Source organism: Triticum aestivum, unplaced genomic scaffold (genome assembly GCF_018294505.1).
Source record: "Triticum aestivum cultivar Chinese Spring unplaced genomic scaffold, IWGSC CS RefSeq v2.1 scaffold74138, whole genome shotgun sequence".
NCBI lineage: Eukaryota > Viridiplantae > Streptophyta > Magnoliopsida > Poales > Poaceae > Triticum > Triticum aestivum.
In genome coordinates, this window is record NW_025225205.1 from 157,813 (window position 1) to 171,098 (window position 13,286).

The window sequence follows — 13,286 nt, forward strand, 5'->3', positions numbered from 1 at the left end:
TTGCATTTCTATGGTGGTAGAAAAAAATTGAAATGTGCATTTGTTTTGGTTTTTATTAGTGGGAGATAGTAAAAACCAGGTGGGAGGGGTGGTGGATGGTGATGCGAAAATAAACCGCGCATGCGGGCCTATCAACTCCCTCTTTTATCATTGATTGCAAATTTTAGGTAGCTTACTAAGCTGACTGCTTGGTTCAACTCCCCCTTTACGAGTAGAGATATAATACATTTGGCACTATTAGGTGTCGCGAAAATAATATCCAATGGTTGTTAATAATCTTCAGATAGAAGTATCAATTTATTGCTTACAACTCACGACCGAACTTACAAATTGCAAGCAGCGAACAACTAGCTAGCATAAGAAAATGACACATTATGCAGCAGGAGATGATCATTGAAGCACGTTACATGAAGCATGAAATGACGCCACAGATCTCTCTGATCACCAATCATAAGCGGGTGTGTGCCACACCAGCTAACGTGCTGGTATATTCGTCTTGGCCAACAGTAGTGCAAGCACCGCCAGAAGAATGAACACTGTGAAAAAGAAAAAGAACCTGGACGAGCATCTCACATAAAGCGCGCGATATATATGGTCACGACCTCGGTGCGGCGGAGGGAGCAGGCAAGGCAGGGCGCAGAACCACCCCGGGTAACCAAGCCTCAAGGTTAGCGCCCACATATGGAGAAGCAGTCTGGAACCCAGTGCGCGAATCAGCAGCAACGCGGATGGGTATAGCACACCAGGCAGATAGACGTAGGCGAGGGTGGCGCTGTCGACCACCGGGCGAACCGCCAGATAAACTCCCCCCATGAAGACGAGGATCATGAACATGGCGGCGAAAAGCAGGAACAGGTATCCGGTGCTGAAGTACAAGAAGCGTTTGGTCCGGTCCAGGAAGGGAAACCCCGCAAACGTGCAGGAAGATATGGCTGCCGCGGCGAATCCGAATGCGCCGAAGTCGGACATTGCGAATATCCTGTAAGCAAACCGCATCGCCATGCTCTTCTCCTTGTTAGTATCGTAGAAAGGCGCCACCGCAAAAGGCGCCGCGAATGCCGCGGTCAAGATGAGCACCGCGCAGACGCCCAGCACGCCAGCGGACTTGCCGATCGTTTGGGATTCCTTCTCCTCCTCATGTTTTGCCATGCTTCTAGCCAAGTGATCATGTCCGATCCTTTCGGGTTCCTTCCCTTCCTCGCGTTTTGCCAGGTTTCTAGCCCAGTGATCGCGTCGGTAGGTGCCCCAGTCAGCTCCGGCAACTATGAGGCTGTTCATAATCAAATACGGAGCAGCCTGTGAGTAAGGGCATGGACAAACTCAATTAGTGATACATATATACACATATATATGGTAGGAATGGTAGGAACATGATATTCGCCAAACCTAATTTTAGTTCTCAATAGAAAATATATAATATCCTGAAATGTTCTCCATGAGACTGGGGCCAAGTAACTATAGTGAAATTATAGGGTAAGGCTACTCTCGACGCTCCACTGTCGTGCCTCTCGCACATTAGATTTTGGAAAATCATCTAAAACAACCGACTCATTTCTCGCTCTCCTAAACCGTTGCCTCCGCTGCTCCACACGCTACATGGCCCATGGGGGCTCCACCCACCGCTCTTCTCTAACGTTATCTCTTCCCCTCCACTCATTTGTCCTTTTCCCCCTTTTCACTTTTTATGTCCTCCGTGAGCTGCTAGATGAGAGGATCCAGGAGGGGAATTGGGAGGACCACTCACGGTACCTTGTGTGTATTAGAGTCTACTACAATTGGATTTCCGCTAAGCCTATTTATAAGATATTAAGATACAATGCATTGTGGTAGTTGTCTATAAAGACATACCATCTATTGGGAGAACATGCAGAGAAATGATACATTGAGTGTGTCCTAACTAAGAGCATTTGCATAGAATGTATGATAGAGGATCCAAGTTATCAACCAATGGTACATCATACATGTATTCCAAAGGTTTGTTTATACAGTTGTTAGTAAAGAAACTTTTATATTTTTTCATGGTAGAGTCATGAGTCAATCCTCTAATCATTTTAGTGGGGACAAAAAAGTATATTCGCATGAGTGCCACGATCGCGGGTTGTACATCCTACAACCAGTCCTCTCTCACCTTATTATTACTATCCATGTTGGATTCTATATAAGGTTGCATTGCTATCATACGATGACATGGGCTTCATTGGAGATGCCCTCAACTTCTTACGAAACCTATAAACTGCAATATATGTTCCATTAAGAAAAGAAATGTCACCAACATTATCTACGTAGATTACTCTAGTTATACGAGCTAAAAGAACTAATTTATCAACCATGGCTTAGTTGGGGAGAGTGAGGGGCCAATATAGTTTTGAAAAGTATCATTGCTAAGTATCAAATACTAGCTACTCTCTGAAAAGGAAGTTGTCACCAACAGGATGTAGTGTTTACGGCTCCTTTATACTTCACCAATAGTCCGCCTTTGCCAATTTTATTGCCGTGGAGATAGGGGAAAGATGGAAGCGAGAAGGCAAATATGTAACCAAGAATAGTTTCATGCACAATTCCAATTCTTTCCTTACTTTGTAGCTTTCATTGTACATACAAAGTGCTTAGTCCTTTGGATTCCATGTAAAATATATCTTACATTTCCAGTGGTGAAATCATATTCATGTGTACCAACTTCAGGTACTAATGTGCACAAGTCTATATGCGATTATAAATGCAAATGCATATGTCTTGAAACTTTTGATTGAAAATGGATTTGGTAAAACTGAGCAATAATGTCATTCTGGAGATTATTAAGGCCAAAGGTTTTTGGGCATGATGGATCAATTGGATCAAGCTTATCCTAAGTTTTGGCTCCTCTTCTGTTATTCTAAATGGGGTCCTAGGGGGGGGGGGAATCTACTGTTAAAGGGTAGTGAGTAGTGAGGTAGGGGGGCCCTTTATCCCCTCTTCCGATTCATCCACCTGCTGATCTTCTACTATAAGTTCTTAATAAGTATGGCTTATGAAATTCTTCATCCTCCCCTGGAAATCCATAGTTAAGCTACTTTTCCCATCGAGCAATATGTAGATGATACTTTGGTTCTGATGCACACATATGTTAGGCAGTTTGTAAGTCTGAAAGCTTTGCTAAATACTTCTACTAAGTCCACTAGCCTCGTAACTTTTATAAGTCAAATATGGTCCCCATTCACATTGCTGAAAATAGAGGGATCTCCTTGAGAATGCTTTGGTTTGCAGGAAAGGATCTTTCTCCTTTACGCACCTAGGTTTACCACTGGGTTTCAGCGAGCCCAGGGTTGAGCATTGTCTTCCTATGGTTAGTAGGATTGGAAGAAGGCCGAGAGACATTCCTATCTTTGTTATCTATGCTGGAAAATAGCAAATGGTCAAAAAATTCCTCTCCTCTTTCCTATTTTCTTCATGTGTGGCCTATATATTCCTAAAATCATCAAGCATCAAGTGTCTTGGACATTGTCTATGGAGAGGTTCATACTGAACAAAGTGTAAGCTCTGGTTTCCTGGTCCAAGGTGTGCAAACCAAAGAATTAGAGAGGGCTAGGTGTTATGAGTATCATAGTTCAAAACAAGGCTTTGTTAGCTTGCTCTCCTCATTTTCCATGCAGTTAAAAACAAGGCTTTACATTTGAAGAATCTCCATACTTAAATAGGCATGTTATCCCCTGGATTAATCTTATCTTGACTACTTACTGTGCTAATGGAATTTTTCCTGGTAATCACTTTGAACAATCATTTTACTGGATGGCAAACTTGAAGTTGTTGTACTTATACAAATCTATAGCCAAATAAGTGTTGTGGTTTGAGTTAAGGGAGTAACAATTATACATAAGACCTTTCTGCCATTTGTTTTCGGGTTGTTCTTCTATTATTACATCATGTATTAACAGATGTATAGGATTTATGATCTAAGAATAAATGTATACATGCAGTAGAAAATCTAAAACCACCAACCTCTGCATCATAAATGAATACATTTGTTATTACATCATAAATCGACAATGCCTGATGTAGCCGGAGGTGAGATCATGCGGTTTTATCGGGAGAATATGCATAATTTTGTTGAAATCGTCACATTTATTTCTTCTTACAACACAAAACATTTATATGTTTCATATATATCGATATCATTTATTTCTGCATTTGTAGGTCATGCGGTTGCATATATTGAAGTGCTAATATCTCGCATGGGATGGACAATGTCATTTCACATGGTCAACAATGAAATGGGAGCGCAGAAACATGACCTCCCTCGTCGGTAGTGGACCGCGGAGCATAGGAGGGCAGTGAGGATGGGCTTCAAGATGATATTTGTGGCAAGATAGTAACAAGGATGGCATGCACGCATTGTGAGTTACAATGGTGTTTGATCAATGTATCTATGTCTACACACAGGTATTTAGCTGGTCTACACACACGTATACTAGAGATACTTTAAAGTCTAAGTTAAAAGAATCAAATTAATAAAAGATATTGTACAATAAGAAAGTGGCAAATAAAAGTGCGGACTCCATTAAGACGAGGGGGGTTATATACATACATACCGTTGATGAAATATTTGGCGGGATGCTCAATTGTGCAAGATCAAGTGGTGTAAGCTCCTCCTTGTTTGTGAAGCTCAAACATACTTCCCTCCTCCGCATGAGCTGGCAAAAGATGTGTTGATGTCCTTGCAATACAGCCATATGGAGAGCCGTATTTCCATCGGTATCCCTGATGTTGAAAATCCGTTCGAACTTCAGTTCCGAGGAAACATAATTTACCACACTGTATCTTCTCTCTTGGACAGCAATGTGTAGAATAGTCTGGCCAAAGTTATTGCAGGACCAAGCGCAGCCGGGACGAAGCTCAGACAAGAGCTTGACGATTTCAAGGCTTCCATTCGCAGCAGCAACATGTATGGGCAGTGATCCCTCATAGTCTGCATGGTATCCAGCACTCTCGTCCAAATCAAGAAGAAGTTTCACAATAATTTTGTCACTGGTTGATGCCAAAAGGTGAAGTGGTGTGTTCCCATATAAATCTTCTTTCCCTATGAGTTCCTTATTATTCCACTTGGCGAGATGTTCGCTGAGATCTGCTTAGGGGTGAATGTTAGAGTTAAGCACGATTGCTCATCCGAATAGTATTAAAATCCTAATCCTACTTAGTGAGGTGCTATTAGCATATAAATACACACATGTATACCCCCTTAATTTTTAATCACCATCAGATTAAATCCAGAATGCATGAGGCACGACTATCCATCAGCTTTCCTGTGCCTGCATGTGTTGCTACCGGTTTCATTCTTGCTAAGATTTCGATGATGTTCACTGAATTTTCAGTAATTTTTGTAGACACTGAAATATTTACCATTTGGTCAAAATATTTCAGCAATTTCAGAAGTACACAAGAATTCAAACATTTTTTTTAACATTTGGTTGAACTCAAATAAATCAGACGCAAGGCAAACTGCATTCTCTGGATTTTAGTGATTCCGGTTGTTGTTGAATATTCCAGAATAGAAAAGGCAGGGTCAATCAGGCCAGCTTGGGTAGCTTAGTTACTACAACTGCGCGCTCTGGTTCAGCCAGACAGACCGGCCGGTCGCGAATCAATCAGGGAAGCAAATCGTACCTTTGCCGAGGAGAACCGCAGCATGCAGAGCTGTCTTTCTTCCAGGCCCGTCGTAGGACGCTGCTGGATATGTGCCGGCTGGTTCTTGTTCTTTGGTGAGTAGCTGAACAATCTCAAGCTGGCGCAGTTTCGTGGCCAAGTAAAGAGCAGAAACACCCTGCTCATCAGTTATTTTCACCAGAGCACGGCCGTCGTTGGGCCCGAGGACGACACGCGCATCCTCCTGGACCAATATCCGCACGGCATCCTCTTTCCCACAACGCACTGCCTCGTGCAAACATGTCTCCCCGTTGTCCTTCTGCTCTCTCAACAGCTGCCTCGTCCTGTCATCGTGCTCAGGCTCGGCCAACAGCGCGAGCAGGGCGCCGATCATGTCGACGTTCCCCGTAGCGGCCGCGCAATGTAGGGCAGTCTCTTCTCTGTTGTTCTTCGCTGTTGCATCAACCGCGTTGAGCCATCTCTCCGTCACGGAGATGGCACGTACTAGCTCCACATCCTCCAGCCTCGCAGCAATGTGGAGCACCCTGTCCCCATCCGGCGCCATCCCTTGCAGAAGCCTCTCCGCGTCGTTTGCTTCCGCTGGATCAGAGATGAGGAGTGCACCGGGATCAGGCGGAGGACCTACTGGATGCACAATGCGTAGATTTCTATATGCCTTGTCATTTGTCAGTGCCTCTTGCAGTATGACTATCGGGAGCCTCTCTGGCCGCTGTTGAATGTTTGCCATCCTCGCTCCCACCTTGACCAATGATTGAAGGAACAACTGCCGTTGAATGAACGCATCGATCTGCCAACAACTGTTGGAATGACGACAAGAAATATCAGACCATTATATCATTGCGTAGCACATTAGGTAGTACATCATAATGATCCATGTCTGTTCTTGTAATTTATCTCCTCTAACGACTATAAATTCCAATCTTTGATTCGTCATGTTGTGAGTAGATATTTTTCAAAAAATATTGTGTGTACAGGCGCAAGCGGTTTCCCACTTCGTCCCGCAAAACTCTTCAATTAGCTCATCACTACACCAAAATTGACACTATATCTTGGAGTTAATCTTTAGATTTAGCGGTGTGATGCGCTGTATCCCCAGCAAACTATTTTATTTCCGCTTTTCTGATATGAACTTATAATCCTGTATATATGAACTATGATGTGGTGGTTGCTTTATAATCTAAAGCGGGGGAAACCCTTATTGGTCAAAAAATGTACACTATATTTGTACTGTGATATATGAGTACTAGTGAAATAAAATCTTGCTTAATTTGATAAATAATCGACTCAATATAGTTGCCAAAATTTCCATGCCATGTTTTACCTTTTTGTGTAGGAGAAAGAATAACTAGGGCTAGAAATCATAAACTCGGGATAGCTTACATGTGCTTGAGGCAGGCAGCAGGAGAAGAGGCAGAACGAGGACTTCCGGGACGCAAGCCGCTAGTCCGTGGCACCTTGCAATGTGGCAACTAGAGGGCTCTTTGCTTTTGAGGTTTAGTCTTTGCGGGACTATAAGCCAGCTGCTTAAGTAGAGCCAGCAATGCTTAATATGTTTTGAAAATAGAAGGAATCATGTACCATGCATCTCTGATCTGTATAGCTACTTTGATTGAGAACCTAACGCTGGATTCAATAAGTAATAAGACAAGAGATGTGGTTGGCAACTGACACAAAGTTCGAATCATGCATAAAACAAAAGGTAACATGATCGACTTTGTATACTTGTATGTGTCAGAATAATCAAGCAGCCGTGTCAGCTAGGAGTACGGGTATTGACATGGTACGTCGTTGGTTTTGCAGTGCCGTCTAACTAGCAACTCAGTTTAATTCCCAATCTGACTTCTTCTTTTCCAAGAGCCTCATCTTGATATATATTAGCAGTACAGCTAGTGTTGAGCTCGATCCATCTTAGTCTCACTGTGGTCAGCGAAGGTGTTTGTACTTTGTGTTTCCGCGTGATGCTTGTACCGGCTCCAAGTTTTGCAGCGGAGTGCGAAGCACTTGGTAATTTTGCAGCTGGTTGTTCGGAATCAACTGCCTTCGCCTCTGATTGGAGCTGGGTTGTTGACGAGTGCGATCATGAAGTGACTTCTGCAGCCGCTCGCGCTCGGCCACACTAGCCAAACGCGTTGCTTCCAAGGCCATAGCCTCGGGAGTCGTCCCTGTGATCGGAGTGAACAAGGCCCGCTCATTACTCTGTCTGAGCTCTTCCCTCTGCTCCCGAGTGAGAGGCTGGGAAACATACCACTCGTTGTTCCGAAGGTCATCCCCTAGGCCATCATTGGCACGGTCAGGCGATGTATCCTCAAGGTCATTGCGAGCACCTGTGAATCCGGGAGGACTGTGCTCGGTGCCGGCCATAAGAACCTCTGTACTGGACTCAATACTCTCGCACTTGGATTCATCCATGGAATCCTCGTGGAGACATGCGAACGGATCGAGGGCGGGCTCATCAGGTTCGAGCACCGCCACCTGCTTAGACGCGATTTGAAGGGCCACGGCGTTCTTGACCCAACATTGGAGCCGTGAGCGCCCAGAGTGCTTGCAATGGCGTCCAGTGGGAAGGAAGGGTGCCGCTCGGTACATGACCGACGACTGTTGGAGGAAGACTCCATACGAAGATGCGCGGAAGTTTGTTGCATCGTGGATGGGTAGCGACTCCGCGTCCAGGGGCTTCCTGAAGCCACGCCGAGTCGTCGGCGATGAAGCTGAGGGCGCCGAATCTGATCTCACCGTCGAAAACCATCTCACCGCCGAGGACCATGATGATGAAGAAGAAAATTCCACCCGTGCCGAAAATCGCTAGACGCACAGCCCCACGGCGGGCGCCAACTGTCGAGGCAACGAATATGACAATGAGTACTAGAGGTACAAATAGGGGCGGAACCTAGCTACGACACAGGTGTGACACTCAGATTTTACGAGTTCAGACCCCTCTTGGAGAGGTAAAAGTCCTACGTCTCAAGCCCTTAGGCTGTGTTTTCTCTGGGGTGTCTAATTACAATAGGGTTGCGAACCCCTGTACAGATGCTGGAGTGCGGCTTGTATAGAGTGTGATGTTCCTCATTAAGGCCACGTTACAAGGGGGATAAAGTGGATAGTTGCTCCAAGCATTCCTAGCAACTGCCGCTATAACTACACTTGAAGTCTGGCGTTATGCTCCTCGAACGTTACAGGTCACGCGTAGCCTCTTCGCCTTCTATCTCCAAATGCCGGCGAGTGAGACCGACTGTCAGTGAAGCGTCCGAGTGAACAAATCCATCCGAGTGGATATTCAGAAGTGGGCATCCGAACCAAGTGCAACCAGGCAGTCCATCGTTCACCAACTAACGCACGTCTGAACTGAATATTCAAGGGAATCATTTGGAACACTGTGCCAATGTAGTCCTCCTTGCGTTGCACAATGTTATAAAGGATGGGATATTGTACCGCCAGGGGTGTCTCTCCTAACCATGTGTCCTCCCAAAATCTTGTTGGCATCCCATTGCCAACCAAGAATTTGACCCTACGAAAGAACAAATCCTTCGTTCTCATAAGCCCTTTCTAGAATGGCGAGCCAGTTGGTCTCATGGTAACCTGGGCGAGCGTTTTTGACTGCAGATATTTATTGCGCACAATCTATGCACATATGCCCTCCGGCTCCGTCTCCAATCTGTAGAGCCATTTGCTCATAAGGCATTTATTCTTGATTTCTAAGTTCTCAATACCAAGACCCCCCCTGGTCTTTTGGCCAGCAAAGGATGTCCCATCGCGCCAGTCGGTATTTCCTTTTGGCCTCATCTGATTGCCAGAAGAAACGAGACTTTAAGAAATCAAGTCGCTTTCGTACCCCTGAAGTGAGATTGCATCTAGTTCTATAAACAAGTGAGATTGCATCTAGTTCTATAAACAAGTGAGATCGTGGAGAGAAGAGCGGCGCTACCAGGATCTGCCCCGGCATGCCACTGGGTAGCAGCACCCTTAATGTAATCTACTTGCAACTTCAACTTCAGCCTAATCTACAAGTTTACCCTAATGATAATTTTAATTAAAAGTAGAAAAGGTATATACTAGCTAGTGTACTGGATCCTGCCAGGTTAGCACTGAGTTGGGGCTGATCCATGCATCTACATCTATAACTACAAACCACGAAGCTTCCTCACTCCTTTCTTAAGAAGTAGATCCAACCAACCTCCGATCGACTTGGCATGTTCACAGGCATCTTGCTGACTAGCCCATGATTTGGAAGTTAGCTTGACAATGCTATATTTGGAATCAGGAGATAGGCCATTAAGTACGTAGATAAAAATATAGTGTCAGGCATGTGCCTTATGGGCCAAATGCTTCGATTCAACGTCCTGGAGGGTCAGGTGTCGAATCGGATCTGGAGGCCTGGGGAGGCAAAACTTAAAAAGTGGTTTTGCTAATCCGAAGTGGACGGTGATTAATTTTTATGTCTAAGCCAAATTTTCAGGAGAGCAAGTTTATTTCAGTGAAAAATACTACTCCACTTGAAAAATGAACCTGAGTGAAAAAAGTGTAAATTACACTTTTCACTAAGATGAAATGAGAGGAAAGAAGGAAAGAGACAAAAAAGGAAAGTAAAATGTTCAGGCGAAATGAGTGGTCAAACCACATTTTAAGAACCCGGATGAAAGTCATCACCCACGACGAAATTGATTAGAGTTTGGACGTAATTTACATAAAACAAAATTTTTTATCGAACAATGAAAAAAAAACTAAAGCTTGCAGCGGACTACCATCTCATTCGTGTGGCCGCCCAGCCTGGCCGCAACGATATCACAGTCCGTGTCGTCTTCATCGTCCCTCCATCGGCAGAAGGTTGCGGGTACAACGCGGCAGCTTTGTCCAGCCACTGCCTGGTGCTCACGGAGGAGCCGATCTGCTTCCACATGCGCAGTGTGGAGGGCGGCCGCGGCCAATGTAGACGGCGCCCGCGGAGTCCTTGTGGTGGCCTTCCCCTTGCCGGCATTGGCGGAGAAGTCGCGAAGCAACCACTCCTCACCGATCTTGTCGAGCTTGCCACCAAGGCAGCGGTGGCGGCGCCTCGTGTCCGTCTATGCGGTGGTAACAAAGTGGTCTAGGGCCCATGCGGCGGGGTGGTCGGGGTCGTAGAGGACCCATGACGATGTCGTGTCTGACTTGGCAAACGGGGATCGGCGGGCAGCATTGCGCCGCTTATATCGCACTGCTTGCCTCGTCGCCCATTCCTCCTCGGACATGACATCCCACGAGCCCTTGGGATTGCCGCCAGCACCGCCACCAAGGAGCTCGTGGGCCGCAGTTAGTCCTTGAAGAACTGCCTGCGCCGGTAGCGGCGGGGCAGTGAGGCCGACGTGTCAGTTTGGTCATATCGGTTGTGCAGCAGCAACAACAACTCCTCCGTCACACGGTGCTCGATTTGGACACTGTTGTTGCCTGTCGCGACATTGACTACTCCTTGACACGGCGTCTGATCTTGACTACATCACAGTTCCGTGGGGGTGGGGGGAGGAGGACACAAGCTCCTCCTTCATGTCAGAGAGGTGATGTGCACTCCACCTTCACGCGATAGCATGGCCGAGATGGCGGCTCATCCATGCCGGGACACAGAGGAGAGGGTGACATCGCGTCACGCTCCCAGAGCGATCCCTTTGTCATCAGCTCCATCTGACAGACGAATTCCTCGTCCGTCAGAGCGGTCTCCGCGTGGAGGCACGACTGCTGCTGTGGTGCCCGGTCCTCCTCGTCATCAAAGGATATGAAGATCTCCTCCTTGCCGGAGGAGTCGGCCATCGTGGATACTGAGGGGCCTGGAGAGCGAGTGTGGCGTCGCCATGAGCCTCACAAAGATCTACTACCTGCCATGTCGGCAAACCAAGATTTCATTATTGTCATAGAAGGAGACAATCGGAAAAGAGGAGGGGCTCGGAGAGGAGGTATGGATGTGCATCGCCAAAGCACGACTTATATAGCCGCAACCAGGCCATGTGAACGGACGGCCATTCCACTTGAATGCGCGCATCGACCGGAGTTGGTTCCTCGGGACGTGGCATCCGCATTGAAGGCGGCGATGCCCAAGAGATCGCGTCCGTCAGCGCCGCCCTCCTGTCTGGTTACGTTGCATGGCATCAATGCCAGCCTCTATGTGCTCTAGGCCGGCATGAATGCGGTGCGGGAAGCTGGGTGTGCGTTGGATGGAAAGCGCGGGAGAGGCTGAAGGTTTTTTTTGGATGTACGAGGGTTATCGAACGCAGGCGTGGCAGTGATCTGGATATGTAGTTTGCGGAAATAATAACGTCTGAATCGCCAAGTAGACCGATACAAGACCGCGTTGGATGGCAAAACACATCCGAACCAATACAAATGGTTGCGCTCTTGCGGACGATTTGAGGGTCCGCGTTGAAGATGCCTAACCCTGGAAATACAACTGTTATAGGCTCCTGGACAGGGTTTCTGGGACCAACTTCCTGCCCGGGCTCATCTAGTGGGTACGAGCTTCCTTAATCTAATTTAAACATGGAGATGCAAGTGTCATGTAACCTACTAGTATATACTGCAGCTACGAAGCACGATGTTTGGCGACCCTTTTGTTATAAGAAGCAGATGGAGATTACGATCGACCACTAAGCACACCTGTTGGTCGGTCTGTACTCTGTAGTGGCATCCACATCCCGGCCTTTCTGCCGTTAATTTCCTGTTTCGCCGCCGGCTCCTCGTCTTGGCGGCAAGATCGCCTGATTTCGGACCTGCGCACTGCCGCCGGTATGTATACACCGTCGCCTGTGAATTGTACTCCTAACATTTTTTCTTTTGCGAGGGCTGTGAATTGTAAGTTTGTAGCCGATCAAGCATCAGTTACATAAGCATCAAGTTTTGAATTTTAGGTGACTGAGGTTTAAGAAAAATTTCAAATAACCTACCCCTCAAATTTGCAAAACCGTACTAGTTTTGTTTGAGTATGGTATGCTTATCTACCCCTCAAATTCACGTGTTTGTTGCACATTGAAATCTGGTCTGAACAGGAGAGGAGCAATTAGTAATTATGGCAGCTGGGCCGCTGGAGCTATGGAACGACCAGTCGATGCAGATCTTGGTCCTCCTAAGCCTCGGGCTCCAGCTCGTCCTCTTCGTCTTCGCCGGTGTCCGCCGGCGTGAAGCCCTCCTCGTGCCGAGGTTATTCCTGTGGCTGGCGTACCTCATGGCTGACTCCACCGCCGTGTATGCCGTGGGCCACCTGTCGTTCAGCGGCGCTGTGCGGCCCGTGCGTGAGCACCAGCTCGTTGCGTTCTGGGCGCCTTTCCTGCTGCTGCACCTCGGCGGCCCGGACAACATCACCGCCTACGCGTTCCAGGACAACCAGCTCTGGCTCCGCCACCTCCAGATCCTCGTCGTGCAGGTCCTCGGAGCGGCTTATGTCCTGTACAAGCACATCGCTGGTGGTAGCAGCGGGAGCTTGCTGCGGCCTGCCTCCGCTTTGATGTTCATCGTCGGCGTTGTCAAGTATGGGGAGAAGACGTGGGCGCTCAAGTGCAGCACCCTGGAGAGCATGGGCGCCTCCGTCAAGACGCAGCCGCCGGCCATCCACAACCATTTCCACCCTCAGGACGGAGCCACGGAGGAGGAGTTCAATCTGAGACGAGCCCACTCGTTGTTCCACATCTGCCAGC

General features: G+C 47.1%; 1 protein-coding gene across 1 annotated transcript; it reads right to left on the bottom strand.

Annotated features, from left to right (window-relative positions):
• Positions 1 to 251: 251 nt before the first annotated feature.
• LOC123172101 (ankyrin repeat-containing protein At2g01680-like) lies at positions 252 to 7,129 on the bottom strand. The gene is made up of 4 exons (XM_044589133.1): positions 7,018 to 7,129; positions 5,638 to 6,434; positions 4,566 to 5,098; positions 252 to 1,296 (listed from the first exon to the last, which is right to left on the bottom strand). Exons 2-4 carry the CDS (start codon positions 6,362 to 6,364, stop codon positions 475 to 477), a joined length of 2,082 nt encoding a protein of 693 aa, XP_044445068.1. The 5' UTR covers positions 6,365 to 6,434; positions 7,018 to 7,129; the 3' UTR covers positions 252 to 474.
• Between the last annotated feature and the right edge of the window lie 6,157 nt (positions 7,130 to 13,286).